Raw genomic sequence first — 13,068 nt, forward strand, 5'->3', positions numbered from 1 at the left:
GCAGGGAGCCTGAGGACGGTGCCAGGCAGAGAGATGGTAGTCTCTCTGCCTGCCCCAGAACTTTGTGGGGGGTAGATGGGCTCCCCGGGTGCCAGGCAGCACAGGCTGCCCCCCGGGGATGCCAGCAGGGGAGCGTATATTCACTACACACGATCGTAACGATCGGGTGCAGTGAATATATGAATATGTAATGAGCGGCTCGGCTCCGGCGCCCCCTGCTGGCTGCTATGTAAAAAAAAAATAAAAAAAAAATTTAAATTAAATATATATTCATGTGCTTACAGCACATGAATAAAAATAGCATGCCCCTCCTCAGAATAAAATTCCTGATTTTTTTACACCAAATGTAAAAAACAAAACACTTTATTTTAAAAGTTCACATTCCACTTCACCATAAAAAGATAGCGATTGCTACTCGGTGAATCATGGCGAAAAAAACCTTGAAATGTATTCGCCATGTGGTCATTGAATAGGGTGATTCACCGTTTTAGTCAGAAATTCGCCAAACAGCACAAATTCGCCATAAAAACATGGCGAATCAGGCTCATTGAATACTGCCCAATGTGTTTGCATTCTAATAGATGTTGGTGTGGTCAGTGGGTGTCATTTGGAATGTTCATGAATCTCTTAAATTGTGGAAAGTTTTAAACTCCCTGGACAAAAGCCATTGAGTATGTATTTCCAAAAACTATTTTCTTGTGGTGCTCTCTGTATTATATGTCAGTTACAACAATGTTCTCTGTATTTTATGGTGGTTCCTGAAATGTTGTTTGCATTATTTGGCAGTCAATGCAACGCTCTGGCAGGTATTCAATGCTGTTTGCGAGTGGTGACAGCGAGCAGGTCTTCCTGCTCGCTGTCACCACTCACCCTGACAGCATTCAACACAGCCTCCGCATCCGCCAATTCCCCCTCGCTCCGTTTTTTGAGCGAGGGGGAATTGGCGGATGCGGCTCCAGAAGCAGCGAGACCCGCGGCTAAAAACTGCGAGTTTTCTGCAGTAGCCGCGGGTCTCGCTGTTTTGGGGAATTCTCGCCGTCCTGTGACGGCGAGGATTTCCCCAGAACATTGAATAGAGCGAGCGGCCGGCACGGGGGTTAAACAGCGAGGATCGCTGCTTTTCTGCAATCCTCGCTGTTTAACCCCCTCGCCGGCCACTCGCTGCAGCATTGAATACCCCCCTCTGTGTTATATGACAGTCACTGCAATATTCTCTATGTTATATGGTGGTCACTGCTATGCTCTCTGTGTTATATGGTGGTCACTGCTGTGCTATCTGTGTTAAATGATGGTCACTGTAAGACTCTCTGCATTTTATGGTGGACACAGTAATACACTCTCTTTAGTATGGTGGTAAGTGCAATATTCTGTGATGGGTGAGGTAGGACAGGCAGCAATACTTAGGTATTGAGTTGTGTTCAGTGGATCATGCTTTGTCAACTGTAGATACCCCAGAATCACAGGCACAACCTACAGGTGGGGCAGATGTGACATGTGCAGAGAGAATTTGATTTGGGTGGGTTATTTTGTTTCTGTGCCCCACCTGCAGTGCATATGGTTTTGTAAATTTGAGAAGGAAATTACCTTTTCGAGTGAACCAGAATAAGGGCCAAAATCCCAGAGATGAGAGATTCGCCCCACTGACTCATCTGCCAAAGGTGCTCTGCTACAATATTAAAGCAGGACAGTGTGACACATTGAAATCAGAACAGCCATTTGAATGTGGATGAACAAAGCGGATTAACCTTGCATAATTAGGGCCCTTATTCTGATCGGTGCGGATATATCCGCGTGCGTTCGGCCCGCCGATGTTTTGTGTCTGCGCATGTGCAGAGGCGTCTCTGCGCATGTGCGAGCGGGGCGTACGGCGAAATTCCGCATGATATGTGAACACTCCGAACAGGGGGTGGAGAGGGGCGTGAAGGGCTATTTGGGCTCATTACCATATGCATACGCCCCGCGTTTCATGGGAGTTCCCATGAAAACGCTGGGCGTACGTATGGTAATGCGGCCGTGACGTACGTGTAGGGGGCGGACATATGACATCGCCGGATGTCAGCTGCCCGCCCAGATCTCTGCTTTTGCACGGAAAAATGTCCGTGTGGTCTGAGGTTGCGGGTGCTGGTGGAGCACTCGGTCCTGCATTCGATGGTCTGCGACCATCGAATGATGGGGGAGGTTCCCTTAGATGGAGGAGGCGTATTCCGTGAAAAATACACGTGCGGTCCGTTCGGACAGCTTCTTACCGCATACGGACGGAGTTGGCGATCCGTATGGAAGGCGGGGTTTCGCACGCACGGTCCTGGCCGCAGAATCGGCTCCGACCGCACCGATCAGAATAAGGGCCTAGATGTGGCTTCTGCAATCCTACATTTAGTAAAAAGTAGGCCCATAAAAACTCAGTAATTGCGCTAGAAATATGCAAATAAATTGTGATAAAAAACATAAAGCCAATTTTACTATATGTTCATTTAAATCATTTCTTTCCATAAACTGTAATGTCTCATCAATAAACTTTTTTTTTAAATAATACACCTTGGTCCACTGAAATGCAACTGCTACAAAAAATGTATCCTATTAACTTTTCACAGTACACAGAGTAAAGCCCCGTACACACGGGGGAGATATATTGCTCAGCCATATATTGCTCAGCCATATATTGCTCAGTTTCTCCTTTTCATCAGCGACCAGAGATGGTCGCTGATGAAAAAAGAAACGGTACTCTTTACCTAGAACGGCGCCCGCGATTGAAATCGCTGGCGTCGGGGGTAAAAAATCGCGGGCATCGCGGGCATCGCGGTCATCGTATGCACATAAAAAAACGGGTGCGACGCGATGCCCGCGATTTTCCCATAGGGATCAAATGTTAAAAGTCAGATTGGACGCGATTTTAGTGTTCAATGCCTCAATGGCCGCGATTTTTACATAGGAAACAATGTTAAATGGGCCACAGAGCCCTAACAGTCCCCCTGAAGTCTTAAATGGCCCCCACAATTTTTAACGCCACCCCACGATCGACGTGAACCCGAAGCGTGGCGAGCGCAGCGAGCCCGCGAGGGGCGGCGGTACGCGTCCTCCGACCTTTTCATACCCCCACTATCCACGTCGTCGTGGAGTTGAGAATAGAATAGTGTGGCGAGCGCAGCGAGCCACCGAGCCCGAAGCGTGGCAAGCGCAGCGAGGGGACGCGGATACCTGTGAAGCCCGCAAAGGGACACGTTTACCTGTGAAGGTATCCGCGTCCCCTCGCGGGGCTCGCTGCGCTCGCCACGCTTCGGGCTCGGTGGCTCGCTGCGCTCGCCACACTATTCTATTCTCAACTCCACGCCGACGTGGATAGTGGGGGTATGAAAAGGTCGGAGGACGCGTACCGCCGCCCCTCGCGGGCTCGCTGCGCTCGCCACGCTTCGGATTGACGTTGATCGTGGGGTGGCGTTAACAATTGTGGGGGCCATTTCAGACTTTAGGGTGACTATTTGGGCTCTGTGGCCCATTTAACATTGTTTCCTATGGAAAAATCGCGGGCATTGAGGCATTGAACACTAAAATCGCGTCCAATCTGACTTTTAACATTGATCCCTATGGGAAATCGCGGCCATCGTGGGCATCGCATCGCACCCGTTTTTTAGTGCATACGATGGTCGCGATGGTCGCGATGGGCGCCGTTCTAGGTAAAGAGTACCAAAGAAACTGCCGGGGGAGTCCGGCAGTGGTAATCAGCTGGAGCATGTTCCTGCGACCAGCGATCACTACAGGGGTAAAAACGGGAGCGCGCACCCGGCGATATATCGCCGGTGCACACTCCCATCGTGGGCAAAATGGTCGCTTTCCCGCGATATTATACAAAATCGCCCCAGTGTGTACGCACCTTATGGCCACAAGAATATAAACACAGCTATACTTTGCGGATATGCTTCCATAGCACTAACAAGGTTAGCTCTATATAAATGGCCTTATTCTGATCGGTGCGGCCCGATCAGAATATGCGGCCGCAACCGTGCAGGCGAATCCCCGCCTTCCATACGGATCGCCACCTGCCGTCCGTACGCGGATATGTGGCGATCCGCATGAAATTGGACGGGGATACGCCTCCTCCGTCTTGGGAGCAGCCCCTGCATTCGATGGTCGCCGAACATCGAATGCAGGGCCGCACGCTCCACCAGGTCCCGCAACACAAGACCACACGGACACTTGTCCGTGTGAAATCATGTATGGGGGCGGGCGGCTGACATCCGGAGATGTCAGATGCCCGCCCCGTACCCACGCGTCACGGCCTCATTACCATGCATACGCCCCGCGTTTGCATGGGAACGCCCGTGAAACGCGGGGCGTATGCATAGGGTAATGAGGCTAAGTAGCCCCTCACGCCCCTCTACGCCCCCTGTGCGGCGTGTAAAGAATCCGTGCGGCGAAATCGCCTGCACATGCGCAGAGTGACCTCTGCACATGCGCAGACGATCAACATCGGCGGTCCGTCCGCATGCGGGAATATCCGCACCGATCAGAATAAGGCCCAAAGTGACAAATGATCATCAAAATTGATCTATTACTTTTCTTTCATGTCAAGCCACTAAGGCTGTAAGCCATTCGTACTATGTTTACCAAATTAATTTTAGTTGATCGATTGATGGAACAAACAAGCATTTTATCAACTGATTAAAAACTGAATAACTGGGCCCAGCCTCAGTCAGTAAGAAACAAGATGAGAAATCCCAAGCCAAATAAATATCTCCCTTATGAAGTGGCTCATGTTGGAATACACAAAACGTGCAACTAATCACTAATTATATTGGCTTGTTAATTCCCAGTTGAGTGACATTGAAAGGTCATTATATGCGTGTTGTTTGCATGTGGTAACTTGGGAATGTATCAGTTGGATAATTGTTGCATTTATAAAGCTGGGTGTCCCCACTCTGTATTGATTTTTCTGACATAAGAGACATTAATATGCACAGGTAAACACCAATAATATGGGATGAAAGCAAACATTTCACTTTTATTCATGTGATTTTAGAAATACTTTAAGTTTACACCTCTTTATTTGACAGAAGCTATATACTGTGCACATGTACTGTATATAGATCACAAGCAATTCAATTTAGTTACTTTTTTAATGTTACTCTACATTTTTTTCTTACTTTGAATTTGATTTTTAATTGTGTCTTGGTTTGTATATTAATCTATATCTCATCTCATGATTACATCTAGTTCTTATATTTCATACATTGTACGAATCAATATTTGTTTTTTAGCCTTTGGAACGATTGGGTTTTACGTGGCATTAGTTGGTTACATACATTATGGGCTGCAATTTGCTGAATGGTTTTGATATGTTCACACTGCAAATTGTGACTATAATTATAATTGAGAATCTACTTGCCCTACTACCAGGCATACATTTTTCCTATGGTATGAAGAATTGGCATTTTAACTAAACATAGGACTACAACTTCTTTATACACAGTCAATTGATAAGCCGTGTACAAACGCAGCAATATGGGCTATAATCGCTGGGAATATGGTCGCTGGCGACCATATTGCCAGTGATGGGAGTGTGCCCCGGTGATAAATCGCCGGGTGCGCGCTCCCGTTTTCAGCCCCATTCTAATCGCTGGTCGCAGGAGCTTGCTCTTGCGACCAGCTGATTACCTCTGCGGCTCCCCCGGCAGAGGTTCTTTTTCATCAGCGGCCATCTCTGGTCGCTGATGAAAAGGAGACACTGAGCAATATATCTCCCCCGTGTGTACACAGCCTTACTGTTTTTTTTTACTATAATCATGTCAGCATTTCCTTGAAGAGTACAACAGTATGGAACATAAGTTACAATGGGTACGGATCATTAGGTCTCCAGCAGTTAGTTCGACATGGATTGGGTCGACACCATTAGGTTGACGATCAGAAAAGTTGACATGGGTCTAGGTCAACATGGGTGTATGTCGACACAAGCATTAGGTCAACGTGGACAAGGTCAATAGTCAGAAGGTTGACAGCGGTTTTTCACAGTTTTTTTTAACTGAATGTCGACACAATCAACATGGACACTGAAATGTAACACCACGTCCCCTTGCATGGCTCGCTGCGCTCACCATGCTTCGGGCATGGTGCCTTGCTATGCTCACCACACTATTTTATTATCCTACCACGCCCTAGTGGGTGGTAGGGCATGAAATACCACCTGTCGGCACATGTCGGCTCAAAAACAGTGTCATGGTCGGAATAAAAGCAGTAAAACTCTCGAAAGCTGGCATCCTGATTATAAGTAAGCCCAGGACTGTTAGCGTAAGATTGCAGGGTATGAGCATAGAAACACAGAATTTGACGACAAATATGAAAAAGTTTCTACCTTTTTTAACCATATTGTTATTCAAACCTTAATTGATCCTTATTTATTTACAATGATATTGCATGCATGTTTAAATTGCTCTACTGTCTTAGCCTCTACCACCTTTGATGGGAGACTAAATGGGGGTGTTTTGGTTTAAGCACTGGGGGAGAGGGTTAGGATTTGGCAGAGTTACCGTTTGGCTGTAAGGAGGGAGGGTTGTGCACTAAAAAGGGTGTTAGGTTTAGGCACTAAGGGCCTTATTCTAGTTCACTCTTTCTGACAAAATATTTCCTAGATGGACAAAACCATGTGCATTGCAGGGCAGATGTTACTTGTGCAGAGAGAATTCGATTTGGTTGGGGTTTTACTTCAAAGTGAGATCTATATTGCAGTGTAAAAATAAAGCAGTCAGTATTTACCCTGCACAGAAAAAAAATAACTCACCCAAATCTAACTCTCTCTGCACATTTTACATCTGCCCCCCTGCAATGCACATGGTTTTGTCCATCTAAGAAGGATTATGTCAGAAAGCATGAACTAGAATAAGGCCCTAAGGGAGGCAATTAGGGTTAATCTACAGAGGAGAGGTTAAGACCATTACTCCTTGTTCCACAGAATAAATGTTGGTGTTTTGCTTAAAATCTTATATAAATCTTAAAATCTTATATGATCTTAAGGTTATTCATCAGTCTTATGACTTCATCACATAGTCAACTCTATTCATACTCTTATTGCCCCCACATTTATGTTTTAGTCTTTATGGAACTCCTATAATCAGTTTTATTTAATATATATACATACAGTACTGTATGTATTTCTATGCTTGATATGCTTGCATTTAATGGTGAGAATGGAGTAATACTCTGAGAACTGCTTGGAAGTAGATGCTAGTTGTGTTCTCATACTGTAATAAAAGGGGGGGGGGTTCTAGCTTGAGAGATAGCTGGAACAACATTCAGAGAGGGAATTTGGGACTCAAACCTAGTCTGTGACAGAGTATGATGTAAGAAGAGGGTGTTTTCCCAAGGGGTGATTAGTTGTACCCCTTTCAGATTCCAATCCCGGGTCTGAATTGACAGCAGCCTGGGTCCGCAGCATTCACACTTATCCCAGGGCTACCATTACATGGAGAGCGACCCAGATTAAACCCTGTTTATAACTTCAGTCTAATTGACAGTACTTTCACACTGCACCTCAACCCGGGTTAGTACATCATCAGTGGCGGCTCCTGCTATAGGGCTGCAGTACAGCCCCTCCAGTTAAAATCACAACTCCAGAAACACAGACAGACAGCACCAGAGCTCCAGTGCTCCCCCCCCCTACCTCTGCAGCTCTGGTGCTGGCTGTCTGTGTCTCCGACCCGCTGGTAACCTCCTCTTACCAGGCTCCATGAAGCAGCAGGACAGACACAGCAACAGCCCAACCCTGTGGGGAGGAGTTCAGCATGTAGTAGATTACTATTAGAAGCTGCTACTGCTCATCATACACAGAGCTAGAAACTCCTCCCCCTCTTGGGCTGCCAGTACATGGAGTGATGACAACAATAGCTTCCAACAGGAAGCCATTCTGTGCAAATCGCCAGAGCTACAGTGCTTCTATGGCCTGCTGTATGTGCAGCCCAGAAGCAATTCTCTGCAGTGAGCATGCCCAGACTTCAGTGAGCCACTCAGTGTGATGCAGCTGAAGGAAGGTATGCATTGCACCAGAGAGGTGCATGGAAGTTTATTTTATGTTAATAATATTTGTGTGTAGATCTTACTAAATAGTATCATTTTGTGTGCTTTATTTAATATTAAAGTTATTAAAAGTGTGTATTTTGCTCTGCACCTGTGTTTGTGTGCATATGAGTACATCATGTATTTATAGTACATGCATACAAACACTAGTACAGCGCAAATCAAACTAATAACCTGCAAATAATTAATGACTGTTTGCAGCGAGCACTACCCAGGAAATTGCAGCCCCCCCTTAAGTCTAAAGGCAGGAGCCCCCATTGTACATTTTCAACCCAACAATAACCCAGGTTGAGGATGCGGTATGAAAGGGGTATTAGTAGCCTCCTCAGTTCTGATCTCTGTACGTTCAAACGGTTCTTGTTTTTAGAATAGCAAAATAAACTTTAAATCCCATGCTGGTTTGACTGATTACATTTAAATGACACAGCTATATTCAACTGCAAACTGGCATCTTTGATTGGTAATTTCTCTAAGTTCCAGAATGTTGCATTAAGATCATTAATGTTATTAATACTGTATCTACAACTTTCATTTATTAAATAAAGATTTTTTTTAAAGAAGTCAGGGCCACGATCATTCAGAAGTAAAATAATATTATGTGGGAAGCGCTAGTGTTAGAAAATCACGCTACTGTACTTAGACTTTAGGCCTTTCGTGCTAGGTTGATTAAATTAATTGTTGTTAAACAGAAATGCATTTTATCAACTGATTAACAAATGACTAACATACTGCTAGCCATACATTTCTCCTATGGCAAGAGGAATTGGTATTTTAACTAAACATTGGGCTACAACTTCTTACCATAATCATATCAGCCTTTCCTTTAACAGTACAACAATATGAACATACGTTACAATGGGATGTGTTCAGATGCTGGTAGTTGGGATGCTGGCGATAAAAATCCTTACACCCAGTATCCCAATTGTAAGTGTGCAAAAGACCGTAAGCATTAGGTTGGCGGGGGGTGTTTAGGTTTAACCAATGGGGGCTTAAGGTTAAGGTGGGGAGGCTTGGGCTGTAGCAAGGGAAGTTTAGGGTTAGGCACTAAAAAAGGGGGTTAGGGTAAGGAACTAAGGGAGGAGAGTTGGAGTGAAGCTGCAGAGGGCGTTAGGGTAAAACACTAATGGGGAGGTTTAGGGTGAGGCTGTTGGGGTGGATTGATAGGGTTTGGGTTAGGCGCCGGTAGAATAAAAGGCTAAGTATCGTCACGGAGCCTTTGTTGGGATTCTGATAATTAGTATGTTGCTGCCAGTCTTCTGATTAAAGGCACCCCGACGGCTGGCCATCTGTATGTATTCTGTTATAACGTATTCCTAAAGGATAACATTGTTTTTAATTATACAATAGAACTCCAGATCTCTGGTTTATATTCTGTACACCTTTAATGTTTGTCTCTGTTTTTATTCATCAGCCTATAACAGTTTACAAAAATGTATTAATCTTACCTTTATATTTTTACTTTGTTTCTTTATTTACTCTAAATCTAACCAGCTGACGAAACACTGTTTTTGATAAGTTTTTATTTCCCCTTGTTTTTACATTTGATGGTCCAGCAGCCCCATTTCCTACAGTTGCCAGTCATACTAATTTGACCATTTATTATTGTGTATAAATGTTTTTCCCTCAAAATCCATTTGGTGATTGATACATTTATGGTTTGTCTCTTTTTTATAGTCTCAGAACATCATCTTGGGTGGATGTGAGAACAACCGATGACTTTATTAATTTTAAAAATGTGGAATTAATTTTTCATTTTTAAATAGGATGGAGACTGTATTTTCAAATAATTATACAGAATTTGTTTTGTTGGGATTCTCTGAGTTTCAGACATGGCACTGGCATTTGTTTGGCACCATTTTGGTTATGTACTTATTAACACTCACTACAAATATCATTATTATAATTATAGTCTTCACCGATAGGCATCTCCACAGCCCAATGTATTTCTTCATAAGCAACTTTTCTTTCATTGAAATATTATACACGTCTGTCACAATCCCCAAAATTCTTTCAATTTTTATTGGGAACAGCAGATCTATTTCATTTAGGGGCTGCATCACCCAATTCCTTTTTTTCTTTGGTCTGGGATCCACTGAATGTTTTCTTTTAGCCATAATGTCTTTTGATCGCTATACTGCAGTCTGCAACCCATTACGCTACAGACTGATCATAAATACTGCTGTATGTCGCTACTCGGTTATGGCTTGTTGGGCAGCAGGCTTTTTCCCAAATTTGTTTCCTGCATTTATAATTGCTAATTTAAAGTTCTGTGACAGAAGTATTCAGCATTTCTTTTGTGACATTTCTCCCTTGCTACAACTGTCATGTGAAAATACGAGCAGGCTACAGACCCTAAACTTTCTTACTGCCGCTGCGATAGTGTTGTTTTCCTTCTTGCTGACACTAGCAACCTACTTCCGAATTATAATGACAATATTGGGAATTCCATCAGTGACGGGGAGGCTCAAGGCTTTTTCCACATGTGCCTCACACCTCACTGTTGTTGTAATATTTTTCGGGGCAGTAGCCTTTGTTTATGTAAGACCAAGAGCCAGCACAGATTTTAAATTAAATCAAATACTATCAATTGTTTATATTGTAGTGACACCAGTAGTAAACCCCCTTATTTATAGTCTTCGTAATAAAGATGTAAAAGATGCAATAAGGAAAGCAATTCTCAGACAAATATTGACATATAAAATAAGATTATAACAGATTTCATAAATATAGAAAATTGTATAAAAATCCAGATCTGCAGCAGAAAGACAGCTCAGAGAAGATTAATGAAATTAATCTTAACTCAATGCTTTAAAGTATACTTATAGGTAAATGTGATTCATGCAAAGCTCAACAGTGCGCATACAGTATGTGTGAGTGTGTGAGAGTTGTACAGAATATACTGAGTGAGATGTATCAAGCCTTCCAGAGACTCCATAAACCAGGCCAAGCTATGGCCCTCCAGCTGTTGTGAAACTACAAGTCCCACCATGCCTTGCCACAGCTTTGCAATTAGGGAATGCTAAAACTATGGCAAGGCATGCTGGGATGTGTAGTTTCACAACAGCTGGAGGGCCATGGTTTGGACATGCATGCCATAAACTGCTGAGTTGCTCTTTATTATATTTATTTTCCTGTTTCTGCCCCACATACAACAGCACTGGGTCCAGCTACAAAGTGATACACATACAATTTTATGTGCACATCTATCCATCTTCTAGTAATTGACCAAGTGCTGATTACATGTACCAATATATTCTTGCAGGAAAATAGATAAATGCAGGTGCACTGTTTAAACACTCTATACAGATAGCCTAAATAATTAGAATAAACTCTACAATTACCAGAGTATAATTGAGGTTCTTGTTTGCATAAAAATGTGGGCCCATCCACCCAGGGCCAAATTAAGCCTTTGGGGTACCTGAGAGTCCTGTTGTCAGCACCGTCCCACTGGCTATTTAGGTGTGCCTCCTCTCTTTGCACCTTCATGTATCAGCAGTGCAGGACCGACAGTAACTGCACTCCTGCAGTGGGGGAAGACTCTGGAGGCTTCTCTGGACCTCGTGTGGACTGATTCTGCTTTTCTTCAGCTCTGTCACCAGGAGCAGCTCTCCAAAGGATCTCATCTACTGTACAATGGCTTTCTCATGTCTTTTCCTTGGCAAACATTTTGCAGTTATCGATCCATAAAGATGCTAGTGTATAGGTTTTGAACCTAAAAGTTGGACAGATCCTGAGATGCATCCAGTTCTGCAAACTTTGAAAAAACGGTACTTGTGTATTATCTTGGCGCCCGATATTGTTAATTGCATGCTTTAACTTAAGGCATGCAATGCGATGCGATCAACGCGATTTCCCGCGATAATATCGCGTCAATCGCATCGCATGCAACCAAATCGCATGCGATGCGATATGATTGACGCGATTTATCATAGGAATCAATGTTAAATGGTCCCAAATGGTCCCTGGGACGATTAAGGTCAATGTGAAATGCCCCCCAGACCCCCCATTGTTTGTATGCCCCCTAATTGTTAACGCCACCCCACCATCAACGCCAACCCGAAGTGTGGCGAGGACAGCGAGCCCGCAAGGGGTGGCGGTACGCGTCCTCCGACCTTTTCATACCCCCACTATCAACGTTGGCATGGAGTTGATTTTATATAGTGTGGCGAGCGCAGCGAGCCACCGAGCCTGAAGCGTGGCGAGGGGATGCGTAATACCTGTGAAGTAATGCACGTCCCCTCGCGGGGCTCACTGCGCTTGCCACGCTTCGGGCTCGGTGGCTCTCTGCGCTCGCCACACTATATAAAATCAACTCCATGCCGATGTGGATAGTGGGGGTATGAAAAGGTCGGAGGACGCGTACCGCCGCCCCTCGTGGGCTCGCTGCGCTCGCCACGCTTCGGTTGGCGTTGATGGTGAGGTGGAGTTAACAACGAGGGGGCATACAAACAATGGGGGGGCCTGGGGGGCATTTCACATTGACCCTAATGGTCTCAGGGACCATTTGGGACCATTTAACATTGACTCCTATGGAAAAATCTCGTAGATCGCATCGCATGCGATTTGGTTGCATATGATGCGATTGACGCGATTTTATCGGCCCAATGAAAAAATCGGGCGCCCAGATAATACACAAGTACCGAAAAAGCAAACATTCCGGAGCAACTTACCACCTGTTCATTTGAAACAAAATGTGTCCAACTTTGTATCTGTCCCTCAGTGTTTTTGGTACTCAGTCTGATTCTTAAAGAGATGGGATTTTCATTTAATATTTCCCCATGGAAACAGATCAGCAAGTTTTAATATACTTTTTACAAAAACATGTCTACATATGGCTTGCATTTAAAGGGGCATAATAACTGTCATAATAACAGGTGGAAACAGGGCTAGTAGGAACAGAAGCTATTGCGGTGAATGGTTCGACTGAATAAAAAATTGCATGTATAATTTAACATATACTGTGCTAAGTAGAAGAACCAATTGGCAGGGATGTGCGTCCTCTGTAGA

General features: G+C 44.3%; 1 protein-coding gene across 1 annotated transcript; it reads left to right on the forward strand.

Moving 5' to 3' along the window:
* The first annotated feature begins 9,777 nt into the window (after positions 1-9,777).
* On the forward strand, positions 9,778-10,773 carry LOC146080864 (olfactory receptor 6M1-like). Its single transcript, XM_083188559.1, has one exon. The coding sequence runs from the start codon at positions 9,826-9,828 to the stop codon at positions 10,771-10,773; it is 948 nt and encodes a 315-aa protein (XP_083044685.1). The 5' UTR covers positions 9,778-9,825.
* The last annotated feature ends 2,295 nt before the right edge of the window (positions 10,774-13,068 follow it).

Source organism: Crinia signifera, chromosome 1, assembly GCF_055691185.1.
Source record: "Crinia signifera chromosome 1, ASM5569118v1, whole genome shotgun sequence".
NCBI classification, from domain to species: Eukaryota; Metazoa; Chordata; class Amphibia; order Anura; family Myobatrachidae; genus Crinia; species Crinia signifera.

Excerpts from the sequence above, each read along its gene's own strand:
- LOC146080864 (XM_083188559.1), top strand. The coding sequence starts at position 9,826 with ATGGAGACTGTATTTTCAAATAATTATACAGAATTTGTTTTGTTGGGA.